Source organism: Rhipicephalus microplus, chromosome 2 (genome assembly GCF_043290135.1).
Source record: "Rhipicephalus microplus isolate Deutch F79 chromosome 2, USDA_Rmic, whole genome shotgun sequence".
In the NCBI taxonomy this organism is placed as follows: Eukaryota; Metazoa; Arthropoda; class Arachnida; order Ixodida; family Ixodidae; genus Rhipicephalus; species Rhipicephalus microplus.
In genome coordinates, this window is record NC_134701.1 from 163,062,377 (window position 1) to 163,082,202 (window position 19,826).

A 19,826-nucleotide genomic window follows, 5' to 3' on the forward strand; every position below is an offset into this window, starting at 1 on the left:
AGGGTGGGCAAAGAGGAATTTGGCAGTGGTGATGAAGAATGTAAGCTGGTTGACGCATATGATACACCGAGAACAGGAGAGTGCTAAATGAATGAATGAATGAATGAATGAATGAATGAATGAATGAATGAATGAATGAATGAATGAATGAATGTGCATACTTGTTACGAGAGAGCATTGGGGAGGGGTATTGTCTCCAAGACACCTATAGAGCTCTTCCTGCTCCTAGCAGCCTCAGCACGAGACGATGCAGGCCATCGAAGTTGTACATTTCTCTGCGATAGCCATAGATGGGGTTAGAGTATACTTTTTTATGTTACCCTCCTGCCACATGAAAGTGTCCGGAGTCAATATTCCGTGCACTCGTTTCATTTGGTGTTTCAGTTTCTGTGTCTTCATAACGTGCCAAATTCGTTTCTTACTGCATGGATTACCGGAAGCATGGCGCTGCGGTAAACCGCAGCAAACGACGAGGGAGCAACGCATAGGCAATTTATCCAGTTATGCTATTTGCCTCCAGCCTATATGCGTTCCCATAGGGAAACATTTTGACCGACTGGAGTCCGTATGTAAACAGCAAATGTAGACAAAAAAAAAATGGAGACAGTGCATCAATCAGAAAGTTGCGTCAAGGTATGGTGCGGGGGCAGATTTAGGCCACAAACAAATTGGCCAATATAAGCTGAACAGTGCAAATGTTGTCAGTAAAAGAAAGCGCATAAAGTTATGGCTGGGACATCAAGCAAGGCAGAAGGCTCCTACTCACCTTGGAGCAGGGTGCAAAGACGAGTTTAGATGTGATATATTTTCGGTTCAAACAATAAAGCTTTCAGGTGTGGGAAGCCCTTGTGGCGTTAACTTTCTTGTCCTCGTTTTTCTTTTGTGTGCGTGTGTGTGCGTGTGTGCGCGTGTGCGCGTGTGCGCGTGCGCGTGTGTGTGTGCGCGTGTGTGTGTGCGCGCGCGCGCGCGTGTGTGTGTGTGTGTGTGTGTGTGTATGTGTGTGTGTTGCATTTACGTCATAGTGAGTCAGTACCTACTCGCTCCACCCATCTGTTCTGCCTCACACATTGAAGTAACATGGAGGGGGGGGGGGGGAATGCAAAGACAGCACCAGGCATAATAAAAGGCAGGGGGCGCCGACGTGTTCCTGAAGGGGAACTTTGCGCACGTATAGTCTTCAGGAATACGTCGGCCAGACAGACCGTTGCCTCAACGCGCACCTTCGCGAAACATCGAAGCTTTCCGAAAGGGGCGCTGCGCTCGCATTTAGCGGAACTCCAAGGCGTGCTTGTCCCAGCCGAAGCTTTACGACAGAGTCGTCGTTGACTTGCGTAACAAGCGAGTGACATGGGAGATAATGGAAGACTTTCGTATTAAGAAGAGCAGAGCTGGTTGTATAAACCAGGCGTTTGTGCTGCCATCAAACCGAGTTTGCTTATTATATTATTGTTATTGTTGTTATTGTTACTGTTGTTGTTGTTGTTACTGTTGTTGTTGTTGTTGTTGTTGCTGTTGCTGTTGCTGTTGTTGCTGTTGCTGTTGTTGTTGATGTTGTTGCTGTTGCTGTTGCTGTCGTTGTCGTCGTTTATTATTATTATTATTATTATTATTATTATTATTATTATTATTATTATTATTATTATTATTATTATTATTATTATTATTATTATTATTATTATTATTATTATTATTTTAATTTTTGGGCTGTATATGAGCGAGTGTTCTTGATCTTCGAGAGTTTTACCCGTGTACTATGTCCATATGTAGTCGTTTCTTTTTTTCTTAGCGTTAGTACTCGTTAAATCATGCTGTTCAAGATAACAACGCTGCTCAGCCTGCGTTGGCGTACGTATATTCATTCTACGAGTATATATAAGAACTTTTTTCTTTTGCTTTTTCAAATAAAAATGTCCAGTAAAAGCGAACCGTCCTGCGTTCTTTTTTAACCTCTGTTCCAGTAGCGCTTTTGTCATTATTAACATACAATTTTGAATCTCGCGCCCTGAAGTCACGAGAGCGTGCACATGCACAGAGAGGCAGACAATCCTTATTTTACGAATGGATTTCAGTGACGCCATGTGTGGCTGTTACCGCTGCCGTGTGCTAGATACGGCAGACGAATACACGTGAATACAGTTAGGTCGGTGCATTCGACGTTTCAGGCACTGCGCCGTGTCGCCTATAGGCAGACAGAGATTAGGTGCCTTCTTCCTTTTCCTCATGAACCACTAACAACAACATTCGACGTTTCGAGGTCCTCTTACTTCCCGTCGCGACACACAAAAATATAAAGAGATTCATTGGCGACGCGCGCATAGCTTAAGTAGGATTGCCTATAAGACGTCCTGTAACTGCCTCAGCCTGCCACTGTGGTGTGTAATGTTTATGGTGCCCGATTGCTGGCCCCAATGTTCCGGTATCATATATTCCGAACGTGGTGGTCGCGTTTTCAATTGAGGCGAAAATGTTTGAGGCCCGTGAAGTTCGATTTAAGGGCACGATAAAGAACCCCACGTGCTCGAAATATCCGGAGCTCTTTACTATATCTGGCGTCCCTCATAATCATATCGTGGTTTTGTGACGTGAAACCCTAACAATTACTATATCGTTATATTTTCAAGAGGTTCACCCGTGTACTTTGTATGGAATTGTTTTTTTTTTTCACGATGTTACTTTTTGAATCGTGTTCGAGAAGATGGTGCTGTTTTGTGATGACAGCCGTATACTCACGAATTTAAGGACGAAATCAAGTGTTTAAGTATAATGACTGGTATGTGCGATTAATCGAGATAACCACGCAGTGGCGAACCAATGGGGGGTGGGGGGGGGGTAGTAGCGATCGTCATTCCACCCTTCTTCAGTGCCAGTAGTTCACCTCCTATTACCAATTAGGACCAATCAGCAGGACCACTGCGAGCTCAAATGAACAATACTGATGCTGTGATCGGCTGTGATGTTTTTTTTGTGATGATAGTAACTTCAAAAACAAAAGGGGAAGGGCACCTTTTTCCCCGGTATTACATCAGGCGACCTCCACCAACCTAAAATGAGTGGCTGGATCTGCGAATCTTTCTGATGAGAATATTGGCTTGGGTCTACGCATTCGAGTTGAAATTACGTTGATATGAACCGAACTGAAGACGGCAGATACGAATGTGTGTGTAGTGTTTAGCCCTGATTTGTCCGGTTTCAATCCATGAGTACGCCCACGACTGTCGGGAGCATGCGAGCAGCCGGCCTATAGCCCTGTGAGGCGGGCTCCGAAGTGTGTGCTTATAGGAACATTGGGTTTCCTAGTAATATCGCAGGAAATTCCAAGCGCAAGAGTAGCGCAGTGTAACAGACATGCTGTCTAGCTTTGCACGACTGTCAACGTTGAAACGTGTGCCTGTTTATTTGAATATACACGGTCCCGCAGGGCGCTTTCGGCGTATCGATGTCAAAAGATGACGCGTTTCGACTGATAACAGGCGCTCTGTTATCGGTAAAAATGCGTCATTTTTTGTAATCAAGACGCTTAAAGCTTCCCGGGGGAGTGTGTGCGTTTAAAAAAAAGCGCAACTTTCAACGCTGTAACTCGTGCAAAGCAGGACGCGCGTGGCACACCACGCCATAGCCCGCAACTGCGGTACGGTGTCGCCCTGCCAAAAAAGGCCTGCTACTCGTACTCTTCACAGACGTGCACACGTCTCTGCTGTGCAATTCATTCCTTGCATAAAAAGAACGTTTTGTTTGTTGTTTCTTTTTTCTTCCAACAAAAATTTTCAGTTCCAACTTCGCTGGGCACTATTAATAAAGTTCTTCTCTTTTAAGCGCTCCCTCGTGTGTTTTCTTTGTCTGCGTTATGGTTGCTCTTTTGTCGTCGGAAACATATAGTTATTACCTATGATTCCCGTATGGGTCAAACAGTGTGGAGACAGATAGAACCGTAACTAGGGTGGGGTTCAGGGGTTCGGGAGGTTTTCACACCCCCCCAAACTTTTTTTCAAGTTCTAACTTTTCGGGTGATACTATAAGGTTCATATACACGCCTTATCATCTACCACCAGTCGCGAAAGTTAGCCGTTCTACGGGTAAACACCCCCTATTGAAATTCCTGCGCACAGCCTTGGACAGCCCCGCCGCGGTGGCCTAGTGGCTAAGGTACTCGGCTGCTGACCCACAGGTCGTGGGTTCGAATCCCGGCTGCGGCGGCTGCATTTCTGATGGAGGCGGAAATGTTGTAGAGCCCGTGTGCTCAGATTTGGGGTGCACGTTAAAGAACCCCAGGTGGTCGAAAATTTCCGGAGCCCTCCACTACGGCGTCTCTCATAATCATATGGTGGTTTCGGGACGTTAAACCCCACATATCAATCAGCCGTGGACGGAGAGATGGTCACTTTCGAGCGGCTTATAAGAGGGGAAAAAAGAGTGCGAAATTCAGACGGATGGGACACAAGATGAAGAAGGCACGGAATGTTGTCGTGCCTTTTCACCACGTGTCCCGTCTTAATTTTGCGCTGTTTTTTGCTCCTATAAGGACGAACCAACTTGTCCAAGCCTCAGCTCTATATAGCAGTCCTATACAGCGGCGTCTCACCACTTGGTGAACGGCTTGTGGTAGTCGTCAATGACGCGTATCCACTTGCGATCCCACACGAGTCTCTTGGCCACGTCGGGCCAGAAGGAGTCGGGCTCCTCGCACGCTGTCAGGTAGGCGTCCCGGTACTCGTCGCCCACGATGCGCGAACCTCGCCACTGCCTGTGCGTCAGCTCGCGCCCGTGGCAGTGGCGACGGCCGGCAGCCCACGTCGACGGCGACCAGAGAAGGGACGCATGGTGGCGCGACGCCAGAAGCCGCCGCAGAAGCAGCATGTCCGCGCCGTGCGTGTCAAAGCGATGCGACGATGTCGTTGTTGTTGTTGTTGTTGTTTTCCTATTGTTAGTGGCGCATACCCACTGTGGGGGATTGGCCAAGAATCGAGTGGCTTTAAAATTTACTGTTCATATTTGGAATGATGGAGGTATAACAGAAAGATTACCGATAGCCTAGGAAAGTGTGGTGCTAAATGTAATACATACAAATACTTACATAAACGAATTTATTCTCAGAATAGAACAATTATCTGATTTAATACGTATATAATTATGCGAACCTGTTACGATAATGAAACTGGTTAACTAGTAAACCTATTAGTTTAATCAATATAGTCCCGGACGGCCGCGCATACTGTCGCATTAGAGAAACCAGAAATGGATGCTCCAAAAGACAAAATGACGGGCAGAGATAAGTCCATACCAATACCACGTAAAGGTATTTCTAATAGGGTTTTTCGTAATGTGTTAAACCGCCTGCAGGTCAAAAAGAAATGGTCTATTGTTTCCAGTTCATCACAGAATCGATAGACAGCGCCCACCATTCTTGTTCTTGTTCGCCTTCACTCGTGGCCCGTACCCGCTGTGGGGATGCGCCAGGAATTGAGTGGTCTAATAAAATCTTACAGGATTTTAGAGTAAGGAAGGTTATAGAATAGAAACATTACAGATTTTAGAATGAAATTTCGATGCTCGCTCAAATGTACAACATATAAAGCTTTATTATTGGTAATAGATAATAAATTAAATCAACACCATATTTTTTCAAAAACAAAACAAATATACTCGAAAGAGATATGTGGCAAAAAACACAAGCCACCTGGAGATCTTACGTCAATCCTAATTCACACTAATTATTGTTTACCTCTTTTAGTTGAATTCATTTCGTCAGTCAGCTTTCGTTATTCCCCCTCTTTGGTCTTTCGACCACGGGATGGCGTAAGTAAACAAAGTAAAATAACTAAAAGCCCGTTATTCACGGAGGTGAGTATACGACGATCGTCTGCTGACTCTCAGGTAGCGGGTTCGATCCGTGCAGTGGTATTCGCATTTCAATGGAAAGGGAATGCTAATGATGACCCGTGCAGTGTGCTCTGTCAGAGTATATTAAGGAAAACTGGAAAGTCGAAATTTCCGGCGCCTTCAATACTACGGCGTCCCTTATAAACATATCGTGGTTTGGGCCCACAAAACCCCAGAACTTCTTTACTTAAAATCCTGGATACCTGGAAGCCTGCACTTAGTAAAGGAAGCCCGCACACAGTAACATTAGGCCGGCGTGCACAGTGCCATAAATCAGAAGGGTAGGGGGGTTAGAAGGGTAATGACCCTCCTCCCGCTCATGCTTGGGGGACACCCCAAGCTTGCTTTTTCCCCTCTTGTTATTTCTTTTCAAACAATATATATCTAAGTGACTTGACAGTTAAGTGTAGCACATTCAACAGCTTTAAGATTATCTTTTTTCTTTTCTTTTTTGTAATATGTAAGGTGTTCAGTACTCCTCACCTGTGTATACATATAAGACTTGAAATCGCAGCTACCGTTCGATCGGTTTCAGAGTAAAACAACACAATTATGTCAAATGGGAACCCATATTAATTTTTCAATTTGATTTCGAGTCATAAGTTCAATTTCTGTATAAGTAAAAATAAAAAAAACTTCATTTATGAAAATAAAATTGCCACCATGGCAAGATGTATGTTAGCCCTTGTGATTTTTCTGGATTTACGCCATCGGCGATCGATATCATCATGGTCATTGAAACCGCCGGAAACTATAGAGTCCTCGTCTTTTAATAACGAATACCACAGGAGGAGGAGGAAAGGAAGAAATGAAAGGCAGGGAGGTCAACCAGACGCACGTCTGATTTGCTACCCTGCACTGGGGGAAGGAATGAGGGGATTAAAGGAGAAGAGAGAGAGAGAAGTGAAGGGCAACGTGTGTGTAGATGTGACCTTGTCCATTGCACGCTTATAAGCGGTCGCGTTGTCCGGTCGTCTTTAGAAAACTTAGCAATGCCCGCGTCGCTTTGCTGGCCTGCGACGCGTAGAGCCATAAATACCCCAGAAATAAGAATAATAATTATATGCGCTGATACTGCTAACTTATGACTCATTTCATGGCTCTAATCTACTATGGGAATAGGTAAACAAAAAAAAAAAACACAGTTTCACCGTAAAGGTCAAGCAATGAATGTGATAGCAACAAATTGTAATGTTACACGAAGTAAGGCTGGCACTCAACTCTTTTGAATCCGACCTCGCGTAGCTTAACAACATGCTAGTGTAACGAAATACGGCTGCTTCAGTTAGAGAAGCTGTTTTCGCTGAGTCTCTGCATTGGAAGCACGGCACGCGGTAGGGTACATACCAGCCGTCTGCTAATTCCTGCCGAGATAGCGCGCCCTTGTCATCAATGTTCACAGTCGCCACACGAGCCCCCACCCCTCCCCTCCCCGTGTTACTTCGCGCTCTTTCAACACGGGTGCAGCGTTTTCTCCCTGCTTGAGTAGCAATCGACGGCGGGCCTCTCATGCGGACTGATGCTATCGCATGCGTTCCCCATGTGCAGCGGAGATGGGTCGGCTCGTTTCCTCTCTGCTTCAGCCGTGTTCTTTCCTCCGGCTCGGCCCTTTTACGCGGACATTAATGAGTAGAGGGATGTCATCGATTTGAAACTTTTGCAGAACATGACGGCGACGGCGTCAGCAAAAACCTGTCGAGAGCCTCCATAAAATTGCTGTATTAATAAAAGCAGGCGGGATTGGTCATGCGTAAGAAAACACTTAACGCTTAAAAGCAAGCGACACTGGTAGTTGGGCAAGTTGGTGTGAGCTCATGGTTACAAGCGGTGCAAGAACACACGAGTCACAAACGAAGAGTACACGAATGTTCCGGAGCCCACCCTTGAGTATTCTTTGTTTGTGTCTCGTGTTTTTGCGCGTTTGTAACCATGAAGAGATATATTAGGCAGGGTAAGACGAAGGAAAACTCCCGGAAAGTCATGTTCAATTAAACCACCTCGTAGAGTCTCGGAGAAGGAAATAATATGCGCGTTAACGGAATCACCGAAATTAGATTTCGAAATACGCTTTTTTTTTTTTTGGCTCCCACACCGATAGCAAGAAAGCACAATATTTTCCGTCACTGCGGGTCGTTGACGGATGTAACATTTGAGACTGCTGTTTGAAAGGATCCCAGGCATCACTTTCGAATTTGCGCATTCCTTGATCTGTTGAAAAATATTCAATTATTAGGCACATTTTTGAATTTTTATTATTCAAGGTGGCTGTACCAAACATACTGCCGCGTATGACACGAAACGGATGTGAGTGTTTCGACGTTACTCTTTCTCGACTTCACTGCAACTGTGGTTGATCCCAAGCAGCTTCACGCCAACGATAATTATAGCGCGAGAATAAAACGACGACACCGAGACAAGAAGGACACGAAGTCTCTTGTCCTTCTTGTCTCTGTTTCGTCGTTTTGTCCTCGCGCTATAACTATCGTCATGCCATACCAACTAGCCCAAGCTGCCACACTTCGTGCCAACCTGGCATAAGAGGAAGCTCTATCGATTCGCCATCATGTGCATTTGTGAAACAAGACGCGGCGGACGATGATAGTTATAGCGCGAGAACAAAACGACGACACAGAGACAAGAAGGATACGTTCACTGTATGGAACTACCATCCCTGTCATGGTCCACGCTGCGTTCACTGCATACGAAAATCCCCTTTGTTGGGATTACAAGCTAAGTGCAACGATAAAACACGCTGTTCTTGCGATGTTTACATACGCGCGAAACGCGGCGCACGCATCAACTCGGTCATTGCTGTACGCTTAGAACCTTAATGCTGCGAGTGGACGACGGTAGGGGGTGGTACAATGTAACGACGTGCATAATTAATTCTCCGGCCATTAGGGGCAGAAACATTTGCGGCACTAAGCAGTGCACGCCGCTTTTAGGCACTTGACATAAATCACTGCGGAATGGGCGAGGAGGAAGGAAGGAGGGCGAGGGTCCTTAGGACTTCGCTGCTAAAGTCGTTACGCGCCATTGCTTCTTTCCGGCGACCGCTCAGGCTTCTTTATCTGCGTCTTCTTGCGGCCTGGCTTCCTGTTTACAAAACAAAAAGAAAAAAAAATGACGACGCTATGGCTCGCTGGCACGGTAGCCGTTCTATTATACCGCACCAGGTCACGGACTAATTTGATTAGGGAGCTTACATGATGGGCCATTTTGCCGATCGAGTATAGGATCCCTTAATTTTGTGAGAAAGAGATCCGCCACGCGGCAACCTTTCACGGGAATATCAGATTCCGCCCCGTCTTGACAAGCTCTGGCACCATAAGCGTGTGCAGGGTTCTTCTTAAGGGGGTGCGGGGGGGGGGGGGGGGGGGGGCTTGTCACAGCACTTCCCTCACTATAAGGTCAATGTGACGTGCACTCTGTTTTATTGAAAGGTCGCAAGTTCGGTCCCTGCCCACTACGTTATCTTTTCATCCACTTTTCTTTCTTGGCATTTACATTACAATTACCTCATATAACACCCCCCGCCCCCTATACTTTCTTTGGCATGATTCTCTGTTAGATCTCATTATCATTTTAGCTAACAGAGAAAACTAAGCCGTAATTGCACACTTTTTTCCTTCACTACTGTGGTATAGTGTGTCAAGAAATGTGCGGTAAAATCTTCAGAATAACCGGTAAATGTGATATTTGCTCGCTGTTTTCACGTTTGCTTCTTGTTCAGCAGCAGACATCTTAGATAGACAAAGACATCCTTTAGGACAGTATTTAGGATGACGTCCACTTTTTTTTATTAGAGGCGATATGTGGTCGGGTAAAATAGGATGATTCAAGTCCGTCATCCGATGAAGCCATTGCAGGATTGACATTTCCGCAAGGTGAACTCTATAGTAATTACTGCCAAGTAATTCAATTTGACCAAATTCAGCGGCAAGATCATTAAAAAACGATACAAGCGATGCTAATAGTAAATATACGCCTTCCTTTGTGTGTGCTCATGAGCTGAGAATTGTAGCGGTGCAGACATTGGAACGCATTTCATCTAATCACACTCAGGGCCCATGGTTCTAACTGGTTTTACGCAATTCTTTTAAAAAGCTCATTTCGCGTATTCCGGTGTCGTTAGTTGTGAGCGAAAAATATCATCCTGTCCATCATCAAAAAATGAAGAAATGTGCAAACAAAATACAATGATAAAATCCTTTGGTTCGAGTGAGAATCGAGTACAGGCCGTTTAGGTGATAAGCAGGTGTCTTACGGCAGCTACCCTATTGCTTGAAACTGTTTAAAAAACGCTATGTCAATCTCATGTAGTGGAAGGAAATAAATATAATGGAAGTGTTCGGTTGCAATGAGAATCGAATCCACGCCGTCTGCGTTGCAAGCAGGTCTTCTACCACAAAGCCACGACTTTTTTTTTTTAATTTCAGGGAACCACACTAATGCTTGAGGCTGTTTCAGAAAAAAAAGCCACATGAATGCCACCTATTATAGTAGAAGAAGTCTCCTTAAAGCGTGTAACACTGTGTGAAAGAAGCGTGCATTCGCGCCATGCGTCAGAACCTGTGAACTGCAACGAGTGTATGTTCTAAAGGCCCACCCTTTACAAAGTGTTCAGACTTAATTATTCATCATCATCAGCTGCAGGAACCATTGACCGATTGTGCAACTGCGTGTGGGATCGCGTGTCGACATTAAGGGACTAGTATGGTGGGCATATTGCTGATTCTAAAACGGGAGAATCACGGTGTAGCGGGCAATTGACAACTGAACTTGCAGTGGGTATTCTATAGGATAGCTTGCAAAGGTATATCTTATGCGCGCAGTCGTTAAGTGTGCACCCAGAACCGAAGTGAGGCTGGCAATTGAGAAGGCGGTATACACACGGGGCCCGATTACGATATCGCGTTCTACTCTTGAACGCGAGGATCAAGCATCCTCCAAATTTCTTTCTTTCTTTTTGATGCAACACAACGAAACAAACACTTATTTCTGTTTGCGAAAATATTTCTTAATTACATGCCATAAACGTTATTTGATTGCCCGACGTACTTGAAAATAAGTACGTTTCGGAATACACAATTCGTCGTGAGGATAGAGTGTCTCGATCCACTAAAGGACATAATTGGTGAGACTTCTCTTGTCTGACCGCGTCACGAATAAGTGGCGAGTCCCGTCTCCCTTCTATTCTTTGTTTGTATTACGTTCTTTCAAATGCAGTGAATCTATCACAGGTTTCACTACAGAGAAGGGAGTGAATACGCAAATGATAGGCACCAAAAGTGATGCCAACCAGAGAATATACCATCAGTGGGAACAAAAATTAGGCAGAAGAAGAAGATGGGCAACAGATTTACAGAACCAATTCCAATAGGCAAGATACAACACCAATGGAATAATAATACTTTAAAAAAATATTGAAACATTGAAGACAGCACTAAACTACAAGACCTCAGCTGCACTATGGTGCCAAGACTCATCAATGCAGTTAAACCTAATCAAATACAAATCGATGTCATTTTTCCCGTAAGCGCGCCACTGTTCATCATACCTGCTTTATCAAATCGCTTCGTCTCGATTCGGCTTCGTCGTACAGGTATGTTGGTGTGCACATGTACCCAACTCTTTCATTTGCGCCGCACGTGCAGACCATCTGCTCAAACGTTCTGCGCACGCTTGGATTTCTGCGCCGTAATATAAAATCAGCATCTCCGGACGCTAAAAAACTATAGCATACTTAACATACGTACGCCCAAAGCTCAAATATGCATCGTCCATTTGGAATACATCCCAGGCATATCTCGCTAACGCACTAGAATCAGTCCAAAACCGCGCTCCCCGCTTGATAACCTCACAGTTATCCAGAGAAATTAGCGTCACTGCCATAAAACAATCAATCCAACTACAATCTCTCGGGTCACGCCACCTGATCTCACGCCTATGCCTCCCGCACAGTTTCTTTTTCCGCCCGAAATCAAGACACGAACTTTTACAGCCCCCTAACAGAACTTCTTCTCGCATTAACCATTCTATCCTCATTGCACCAATCAACGGCCATACATCTGCAGGGAACGACTCCTTTTCCCCCCAAGCAATTACACTTTGGAATCGCCTCCCCGACTCCATAGTTGCCACACCTGACTGCACATCATTCCGCGCAAAATTGGAATACCACTTTGATTCCACCCAATAACCCATGGCTGCAGACATATCTTACATATATTTAATACATATATATGTACATATATATACTGTACATATGTACATATATATACTGTATATATAATTTGTTTTGCCATGTTGTTTGTACTCTGATTCCCAGTCAAACGTTTCTTTTGTTTATTGTTTGATTAGTTTTTGTTGTCATTCTTGACCAAACTACCATATGCGTATTTAGAACTGTATTCTTTAAAATAATTTGTTAACATGAAATTGTACACCCTCACAGTGTATTTGCCCCCCCCCCTTATGCGATGCCCTCGGGCCTTTTAAGGATGCAATAAATGAAAGGAAATAAAATGAATGGTCAGCAACACGATACATACATGCGTCAAGTAGCATCGCTCACGAATTCAATAAGTAATTCTAACCTAGGCAGAACAACAATGAAATCACCTGAGGAATTCACGCTCTAACTGCTTGGGGGAATAAAGGGAAGCGAAACGCATTGTGTGTACGGAGCTCCTCCAAGGTGAATATATGTTTTTTGTTTGTTTCACGGCGCATTCGCATACATGGTGGATGGCGTTATTACGAGCTCCGCGCTAGTTGATTCACCGAAAACAAGCGTCACGGTCGGTGACGTTGAAACTCGAAGCGCGGCTACCGCGAGAGGGAGCAGCGTTTCGTTGGGAGTGCCGTCCGTGTTCATGCTGTGACAGCCGCCGTTAGTATATAGGAGGTATTCGCTGACGTCATCCGCAAGGGACGCTAGCGCGGCAGTAGTCATACTCCTGGTTCCGTGCGCGGACGATCATTGTTGGACTACAACGAAAGTTTTTATAGGTCAATTTATGGGCCTAGGTCCTGCAAGTTCTACAACTTTCATGGCCAATTTTGGGTGGACACACACACACACACACACACACACACACACACACACACACACACACACACACACACACACACACACACACACACACACACACACACACACACACACACACACACACACACACACACACACACACACACACACACACACACACACACACACACACACACACACGGCACAGGCCCTTTATAACCTGGCTGGTGATCCGTTACGAACTGTTCCTGAGTGTAAGTACTCGGGCGTATTTCTTTCATCATTTATGTGTTGGCAATGGCACGTCGATTCCATTACAACAAAGGCATGTAGGTTGTGGGGATTATTGCGGGTAACACAAAGCTGTTTCCTCAGCAGGCCCGCTATTTTCCCTACAAGAGCTGCGTCTGACCAACTTTAGAGGACAGGTGCACTGTGTGGGAACCTCCTACGAATGCCGATAGCGACAGGCTTGAGCGAAGTCAGGACATAGATGCAAGGTACGTTATCAGTAACTATGAAAGAAACCTTAGTATTGCTGCTTAAAAGAAAACATTGAAATAGCAGTTTCTACAAAAAAAAAGGAAAATTTTACGCTTGAAGCTTTCTCACAATATATATTATGGCCACACTAGAATAGACTGCAATCAGCACATTCTTCACCTTCGTTATATATCAAGACGAACTCATCATGAGCCTCAGTGTCAGAGAATATAGTTGCAGGACTAATATTTTTAAAAGCACTTCTTTCCCCAAAACAATGAATGGAATTGTCTACCTGGTCTACCTGCTGACACAGTCAGCACATTAGATGACGAAGTGTGTGACCCGCTTTTTGACATGTCTTTCTGTCTTCAGCTGCAGTTGAATTTTATGCAATGTTTAGTTCTTATCACATAGATTTTGTATGTTTTGTGTTTGTACAGTATATTTGCATTCTTGCTTTTTTCTCTTCGTCTAGGCTAGATTATATTTATGTCACTCATGCACATTAACAAAATGTATGCCACTATTTCTCCTTAGTAATCATGGTTCTAAATCTCTTTTTTTTCCTGTACCAATGTTCTTAAAATGTATCATGTATAAATTATCTGTGTAACCCCCCACTGTAACGCCTGAATGGCGCTGTGGGTATGAGTGTAAACAAAAAAAAGTACTCGGTCGCACGTTTTGTTTTTTTTTTATTTTTTTTCTTAGGAAACGGTGTAGTGTGGTGCAGCACTGACAAACATCAGACTCTCGTGTGCTGATTCGCTGAAAGACCATGCCTACGGTGACGCACTCGCTGGCGCCGCGTGGCAAGAGGAGCTAAGGAAATACCTCCGACACTTTGCCGGTGAACCTGCCACCATATGTCATTAGTGTGCCACGCCTGCTCGTTTGCAGTGCCTAAACCTCATGAAGGATCCTTTAATAACAGAAAAAAATGTTAATAAACATTTTAAATATATTACTTTTTAAAGCGGGCTTCGCCTCACTAAGACAATTAATGCGGAGAAGCCGACTTTAAACGTTTTCTATTGTATGCATACAAATGAATTCGACATCGTCCGAACGCTTACGTCTTGAGCACACGTGTTACAAAATCAAAAATTTATATCGGGAAGTGGCTGCAATAGTGTGGAGGAAACTTCCTCACTACAGTACGATACTCGAACTAAAATAGACATGCGCGTGTGCTATGAACTATCGAACGTTGGCGCCCGAGCACGCCTTCATCGATTATCTGTGACCACTTTTATTGCGCGTGCGCATGCACATTTGCTGGTTGCAGTATATCAGTAAATGCTATCTGCAAAAAAAGGCCTATTCTCACTGGTAAGTTTTGCTAGAAGATATAATCCCACTCGCAATTGTCGATTTATTGTTATTGGCCACATCAGTTAGCTAGAATTAATTTGTATCCTGATTGATTGATTGATTAAATAATTGGTTGATTGTGTACACTGCATGCATATAATACAGAATTTCGAATAACGGAGGAAAGAAAAGGGGCATCTGGCACCGCCCTTGCGCTTGTCTTTTGCGGCCACCCGATTCAATTAAATACACTAGTTGGTCAGGCAAACGTCATTTTTAAGCGCGTACGAGGAGCCATCGTTAATTAGCCGCACTTGTCGAGGTTAGCGCTGATTATTGAGGTTTACTCATTACTGGCTCATATTTATTTATACATCATATATATTTTTTGCGCATTGCTCATTCGGGCTCACACCAAAAATTCCAAGCTGGATGAACTCTGACTCAAACTGACCGCGGTTCTGTTGCGCGGGGATCCAATACCCGAGAAATTTACGCTAGGCCGGGTGCACTAATAATCAGGCTCACAGAATTTCGGCTTAGCCGAGCTTGCTCAAACTTCACCTCACAATGATTATACGCTCACGGACCCAGCCTCTGCTCAGCCAAGCTCAAACCGCTTCACCAGAGTTCCACTGAGCCAGGCTTACTAGTACTCCGAGTTAATGACAATTCTACTAAGCCTGGCTCATGAAGTTTGAAAGTCACAGGCCGGCCTGAGCGCGTCTTATTCATGAATAAGTTTCCCGACCTATACGTCCACTTGTGCCGCGTAAATTTGCATGGAACTTCACTTGCCACTTTGCCCGGGGCTTCTTGGACAGGTCGAGCACCTTGTCCCACTTGCGGTACCAGGTGAGCCTGGCCGCCGTCTCGGCCCAGAAGTCGTCGGGGTCCTCGAGGGCGCGCTTGCAGTCGCGCACGTACGGTCTGGAAGGCGCGCAGCAAGCGTTGACGTCGCTCGGGACTCCGGGGTCACTGTCGACGACGGTCGATGCGAGCTTGACGCTGCAGCACAGAGCCGCAACTCCGGACGCCATTGGACATCGTCCTCTTCGCCGGTCAGAAGGATATAAAAAACCGTCACACGCTTCTATAGCACACGCGTGTCGACGACCAGCACAAGCAGCTGCAAAAAAAAAAAAAAAAAAAAATTCGAGCGCGCGCCGGAAGAGTCAGTGCATGCAGCGAAACGATTCGGCTCGCCTCGCAACTGTTCGGATCGAACGCCGCTTTCGGTCAACGCATTCCGGACGTCGTGACGAACTTTGCCGTCTCCAGCCTGGACCACACAATGGCAGCTTCAGACTACTCTTTTCTCTCTACGTCGGTAACGATTAGCGACGACGTATTAAGGGACACAGCGGGACGACGATGTCCTTACACGAGCCTGCCCGGTCCTCGGAGAACTGTGCAGACGGACACAAAATAACGTTGCGAATACGACCGGCGTCGAATCTCCCTCGAACGGTTCAGGGGAAGCGGCGTGTGCACTTACGACAAGCGAGTTTCCTTCTTCGAGGGCGAGAAACAACGCGACGATATCGGCAGCGAACACGACAAGCACTGCGGCGGGCACAGAAGGTTACTGCACGGTGGTCGCCGGATTCGGGCACGCTTGAACGATCTCGCCAGCCGAGGTGCGGCCAAACGGAAAGACTCGACGGTAACGCATCTCTGTACTTCGTCCAGTGTACACAAAGTAAAGTGAAGCGTAGGCATGCAAAAAAAAAAGCGAAGAAAAAAAAAGAAACGAAAGAACTGCCGTTTTTTTGTTCAACCGTTTCCTCACAGGGAGTCGCACAAACGATATCGACTGTTTTTGTTCGTTGCTTTTTTTTTTCACCAGAGATTAAGTGCAAAAGCAACGTCTTCGCTGAATAAGTAGAATGACGTTTTTTTTTTTGGACTTGGATGAACTGGCTGAGCGAGGCACGCATGAGAGCTTCATTACGGGCTGCATGTGCGGCATCGCCCTTCAATTATGAAAACAAAATACGATACGAGGCTTGAGTTATGTGGATGCGTGTAGCCGCAAGCAGAAAACGTTTATGATGCCGTGCGCGTTCGTAGGCCAACTGCGGTTCCAGAAACAAAACCATTAAGGCATGTCTGGGTCAATGGAGCCGTGTCTTTGCATTGCGCTGCGCTCATTACTTGCAGAGTACTCGGCATGACGTACATAATAAGTGAATGACTCTGGAAGAAAAAAAAAGAGGGAAACGGTTAGGAAGCGGTAAGTTGCGCCTTTTAAAGACGTTCGTGCATTTGCGTGCCACGTATATATGTTTCCATGAAAATCGCTTCACCTGTACGTCCTTATCCTCAACGCGAAGTAAGGGGTGGGCAGTGGAATTTCCTTATTGATCATGATCTTGTCAGTGATAACTCAGCGAAGGTTCACGCACAGATAGGTCCTTTTTGTTTTTGCCCGTGAAAAAGAACCCTTTACTATCAGAAAACAGTGGTTTTTATTGACCGCATTATTAAATTCCATCGCGGGGCCGTGTACATGTTCTATGGCGACTGCCACTCTCGATATATACTGACGCTGACTTTGCCGTAACTATCGAGCTTATCACACAGGTAAATTACATTGATGCGGATCCCAAGCAGAGCATGCGTATTACAACTTAGGCCAAATGCACGTAAGACAAGCTATAGTAGTTCAACGGAGGAGACGTCATGGCGGAAGTACCTTGAATTCGAAAGTACATACTCGCGACTTGAAAGGAGGACCTAGGAAAAACCGTTCGAAATATTGAGTGACGCCGAGATGCTTGTCGCATGCACTGACAAAAAAAAATAAATAAAATAAAAATCTGCGTTGCAGAAGCCGTATAGAGTGGTGAAACAAGTTTTCTTTTGCGGGTAAATAAAATAAATAAAAAAGCAGTGATTTAGTTGTGTTGTCTTTCGTGACATTAGCGCTACTCGCTAAGCAGTTATCCGAGTCCCCTCGAAACGCTCGAAAGTCATCATCGTCATTGATGAAACGCGCGATAAGCGACGCGGTTATCTGCGAACAAAGGCATGCTATACAAGATGTTGGCGAATGTTGGTTAATATCTATTAGAAAATGGAGGGTCCCCAGACATCGAGCGCGTTGCAGTATACTCTGAGGCACGAAAGGGCTCCTGCTGGAATAATGATTGTTAGCTTAAACAAACTGCTTCCTACTAAGAAAAAAAGAAACAACGAATGTATTCTAAAATAACAACAACAACAACAAAAAAAAGGTTAAGGTTAAAGCGAGAAAGTTTCGAGATGAGAAGCCGTTGATGCGGTAACTTGTCGAAAGCCTTTCCGAAATTGAAGAGGGTGTCAGGTGGAACTTGATTGCAGTTATAGCGGCAAGTTTCCATCGGTTGTTGAAAAACTTTCACAGTTGCAGTTCATTTGGTTAGTTTCGGTTTCTTTCCGTAGTTGCAGTATTCCGTTGGCCTGTATAGCCTGCGGTAACGACGCGTCGTCACTCATCATGATGCAATAGAATTTTTTCTTACGGACAAATTAAGCTTGTAGTTGTAAGTTTGCGAATGTGCGGGCACTGAAGCTACGAATCGAACTCGCAGATCGCGGTGAATGACAACTCCTTGAACAAAAAAAACAAAAAACAAAAAAGACACACATTTCAATTCACCAAGCGAGCAAGGAGCAAAAGTTTTGAACGATTACGCTGGCTGCGATGTGACTGCACGGACAATCAATCATCCAACAGTGCTTGGGATAGCGGTGGTCGATGTTAAATAATTATAAACACTTTTCCTGAACCCATTCCATAGGGACAATTTCCTGAACCTGTTCCATAGTGACGAGTTGTGTACAACTTGCCGACAGGCGTTAGACAATTAGACCCTTAATTAGAATTAGCCGAGCAGGCGCGTAACCAGAAAATTTTTCGGGGGGGGGGGGGGGCACCCCTTTAACATGGTCATTTTTCGCTCTCTATGCCACAACGAAAAAGATTTGGGGAGGGGGGGAGAGGAGGGCACCAGCTTGGTGTGCCACACCTGGCTACGGCCCTGGAGCCGAGCGAGAATAGACTTCGAATTGCTAAGAATTGCCATGGAATTTCATACCAAAGTATGAAACTCTGGGGGCCAATCAGAAAAGCGTTATCGAAGGGTACACAGGATACACTGATCTCAAAAGGCGTTGAATTGCCGTAAGGAATCAGCAGAATAGCAAACCATGGATACTTAACACTTTCGAGTGACAGACTTGTGACTTTGGTCATCGCAGACGTTTAGAGGGGCCATTATTTTTTTTTTTTGCGCCATTGAAACCAAAAACAAAACAAAAAGATTAGGTTTGACTGTTCCATGCGATGTCATTGAAAGGGCAGATTTTCTTTTGAAAATCTTCATCGGCATATAGAAAGAGAAAAAGCAACAACCGTGGATTTTGATTTCGAAGAGCGCAAGGAAGGTCATTATTAATAATAACGAGATATACAGGAGGAATACAGAAATGGCAGAGAGGTTAACTATTCTACGTCCAGTTTTCGGTCATAAACCGGGGGAGGGGAATAAAAGAGCATGTGTCGTGAAAAATTAAGAGAAAGACTGAATGCCCCTCATAATTTATATAGCGGCGTCCCTGAGAGAATGACAAGTGAAGAGTCAGTGACTGATTGACTACGCTGTGAAAATAAAAAAAAAAGATCAGTGGCCGTGTCTGTGGTAGAAGTTGGCCGCACATAGCTGAACCGAAATTGATGCTCGAGCTTTTCTTGTCTTTCTTTTTTTAACTTTTGTCTCTTTCGGGTACTCGTGTCCCATAGCTTCCCACAGAATCGAGGGCAATATTCTATGGGGAGCTATATCAATATCCTTCAATTATACCTTTCTCTATCTCTCTCTCCTTTCTGGAGACCTTGCAGACGGGACTTTCAGCATTAATAACCCCCAACAAGTATCGATTGCTTCCACTTCAACTGGAAATGTTTCCAGTTTAATCTCAGCTTGAACTAGTTGGTCTCTAACTTAAACTGGATCCCAGTTAAACTGGAAGATTTTTGGAACGAGTTGCTTCCGAGTTTGTTTCCAGCTGGAACCAGTTCACCCCAGTTTATTCCAGTTAAAACTGGTTGCATACCCAGTAATTGACA

The 19,826-nt window shown here is 44.9% G+C and overlaps 1 protein-coding gene across 2 annotated transcripts in view; it reads right to left on the minus strand.

Moving 5' to 3' along the window:
- The window catches only part of LOC119170611 (acyl-CoA synthetase short-chain family member 3, mitochondrial), a 53,715-nt gene extending 37,277 nt beyond the window's left edge, over window positions 1-16,438 (minus strand). The window contains exon 1 of one of the 2 annotated variants that reach the window (XM_075887033.1): window positions 15,512-16,438. In XM_075887033.1, the coding sequence (XP_075743148.1) occupies window positions 15,512-15,753 (242 nt within the window). In that variant the 5' untranslated portion in view covers window positions 15,754-16,438. Of the gene's footprint in view, window positions 1-4,579; window positions 4,905-15,511 lie in introns of those variants that run through there. The other variant, XM_075887032.1, reaches the window with a different exon arrangement.
- Between the last annotated feature and the right edge of the window lie 3,388 nt (window positions 16,439-19,826).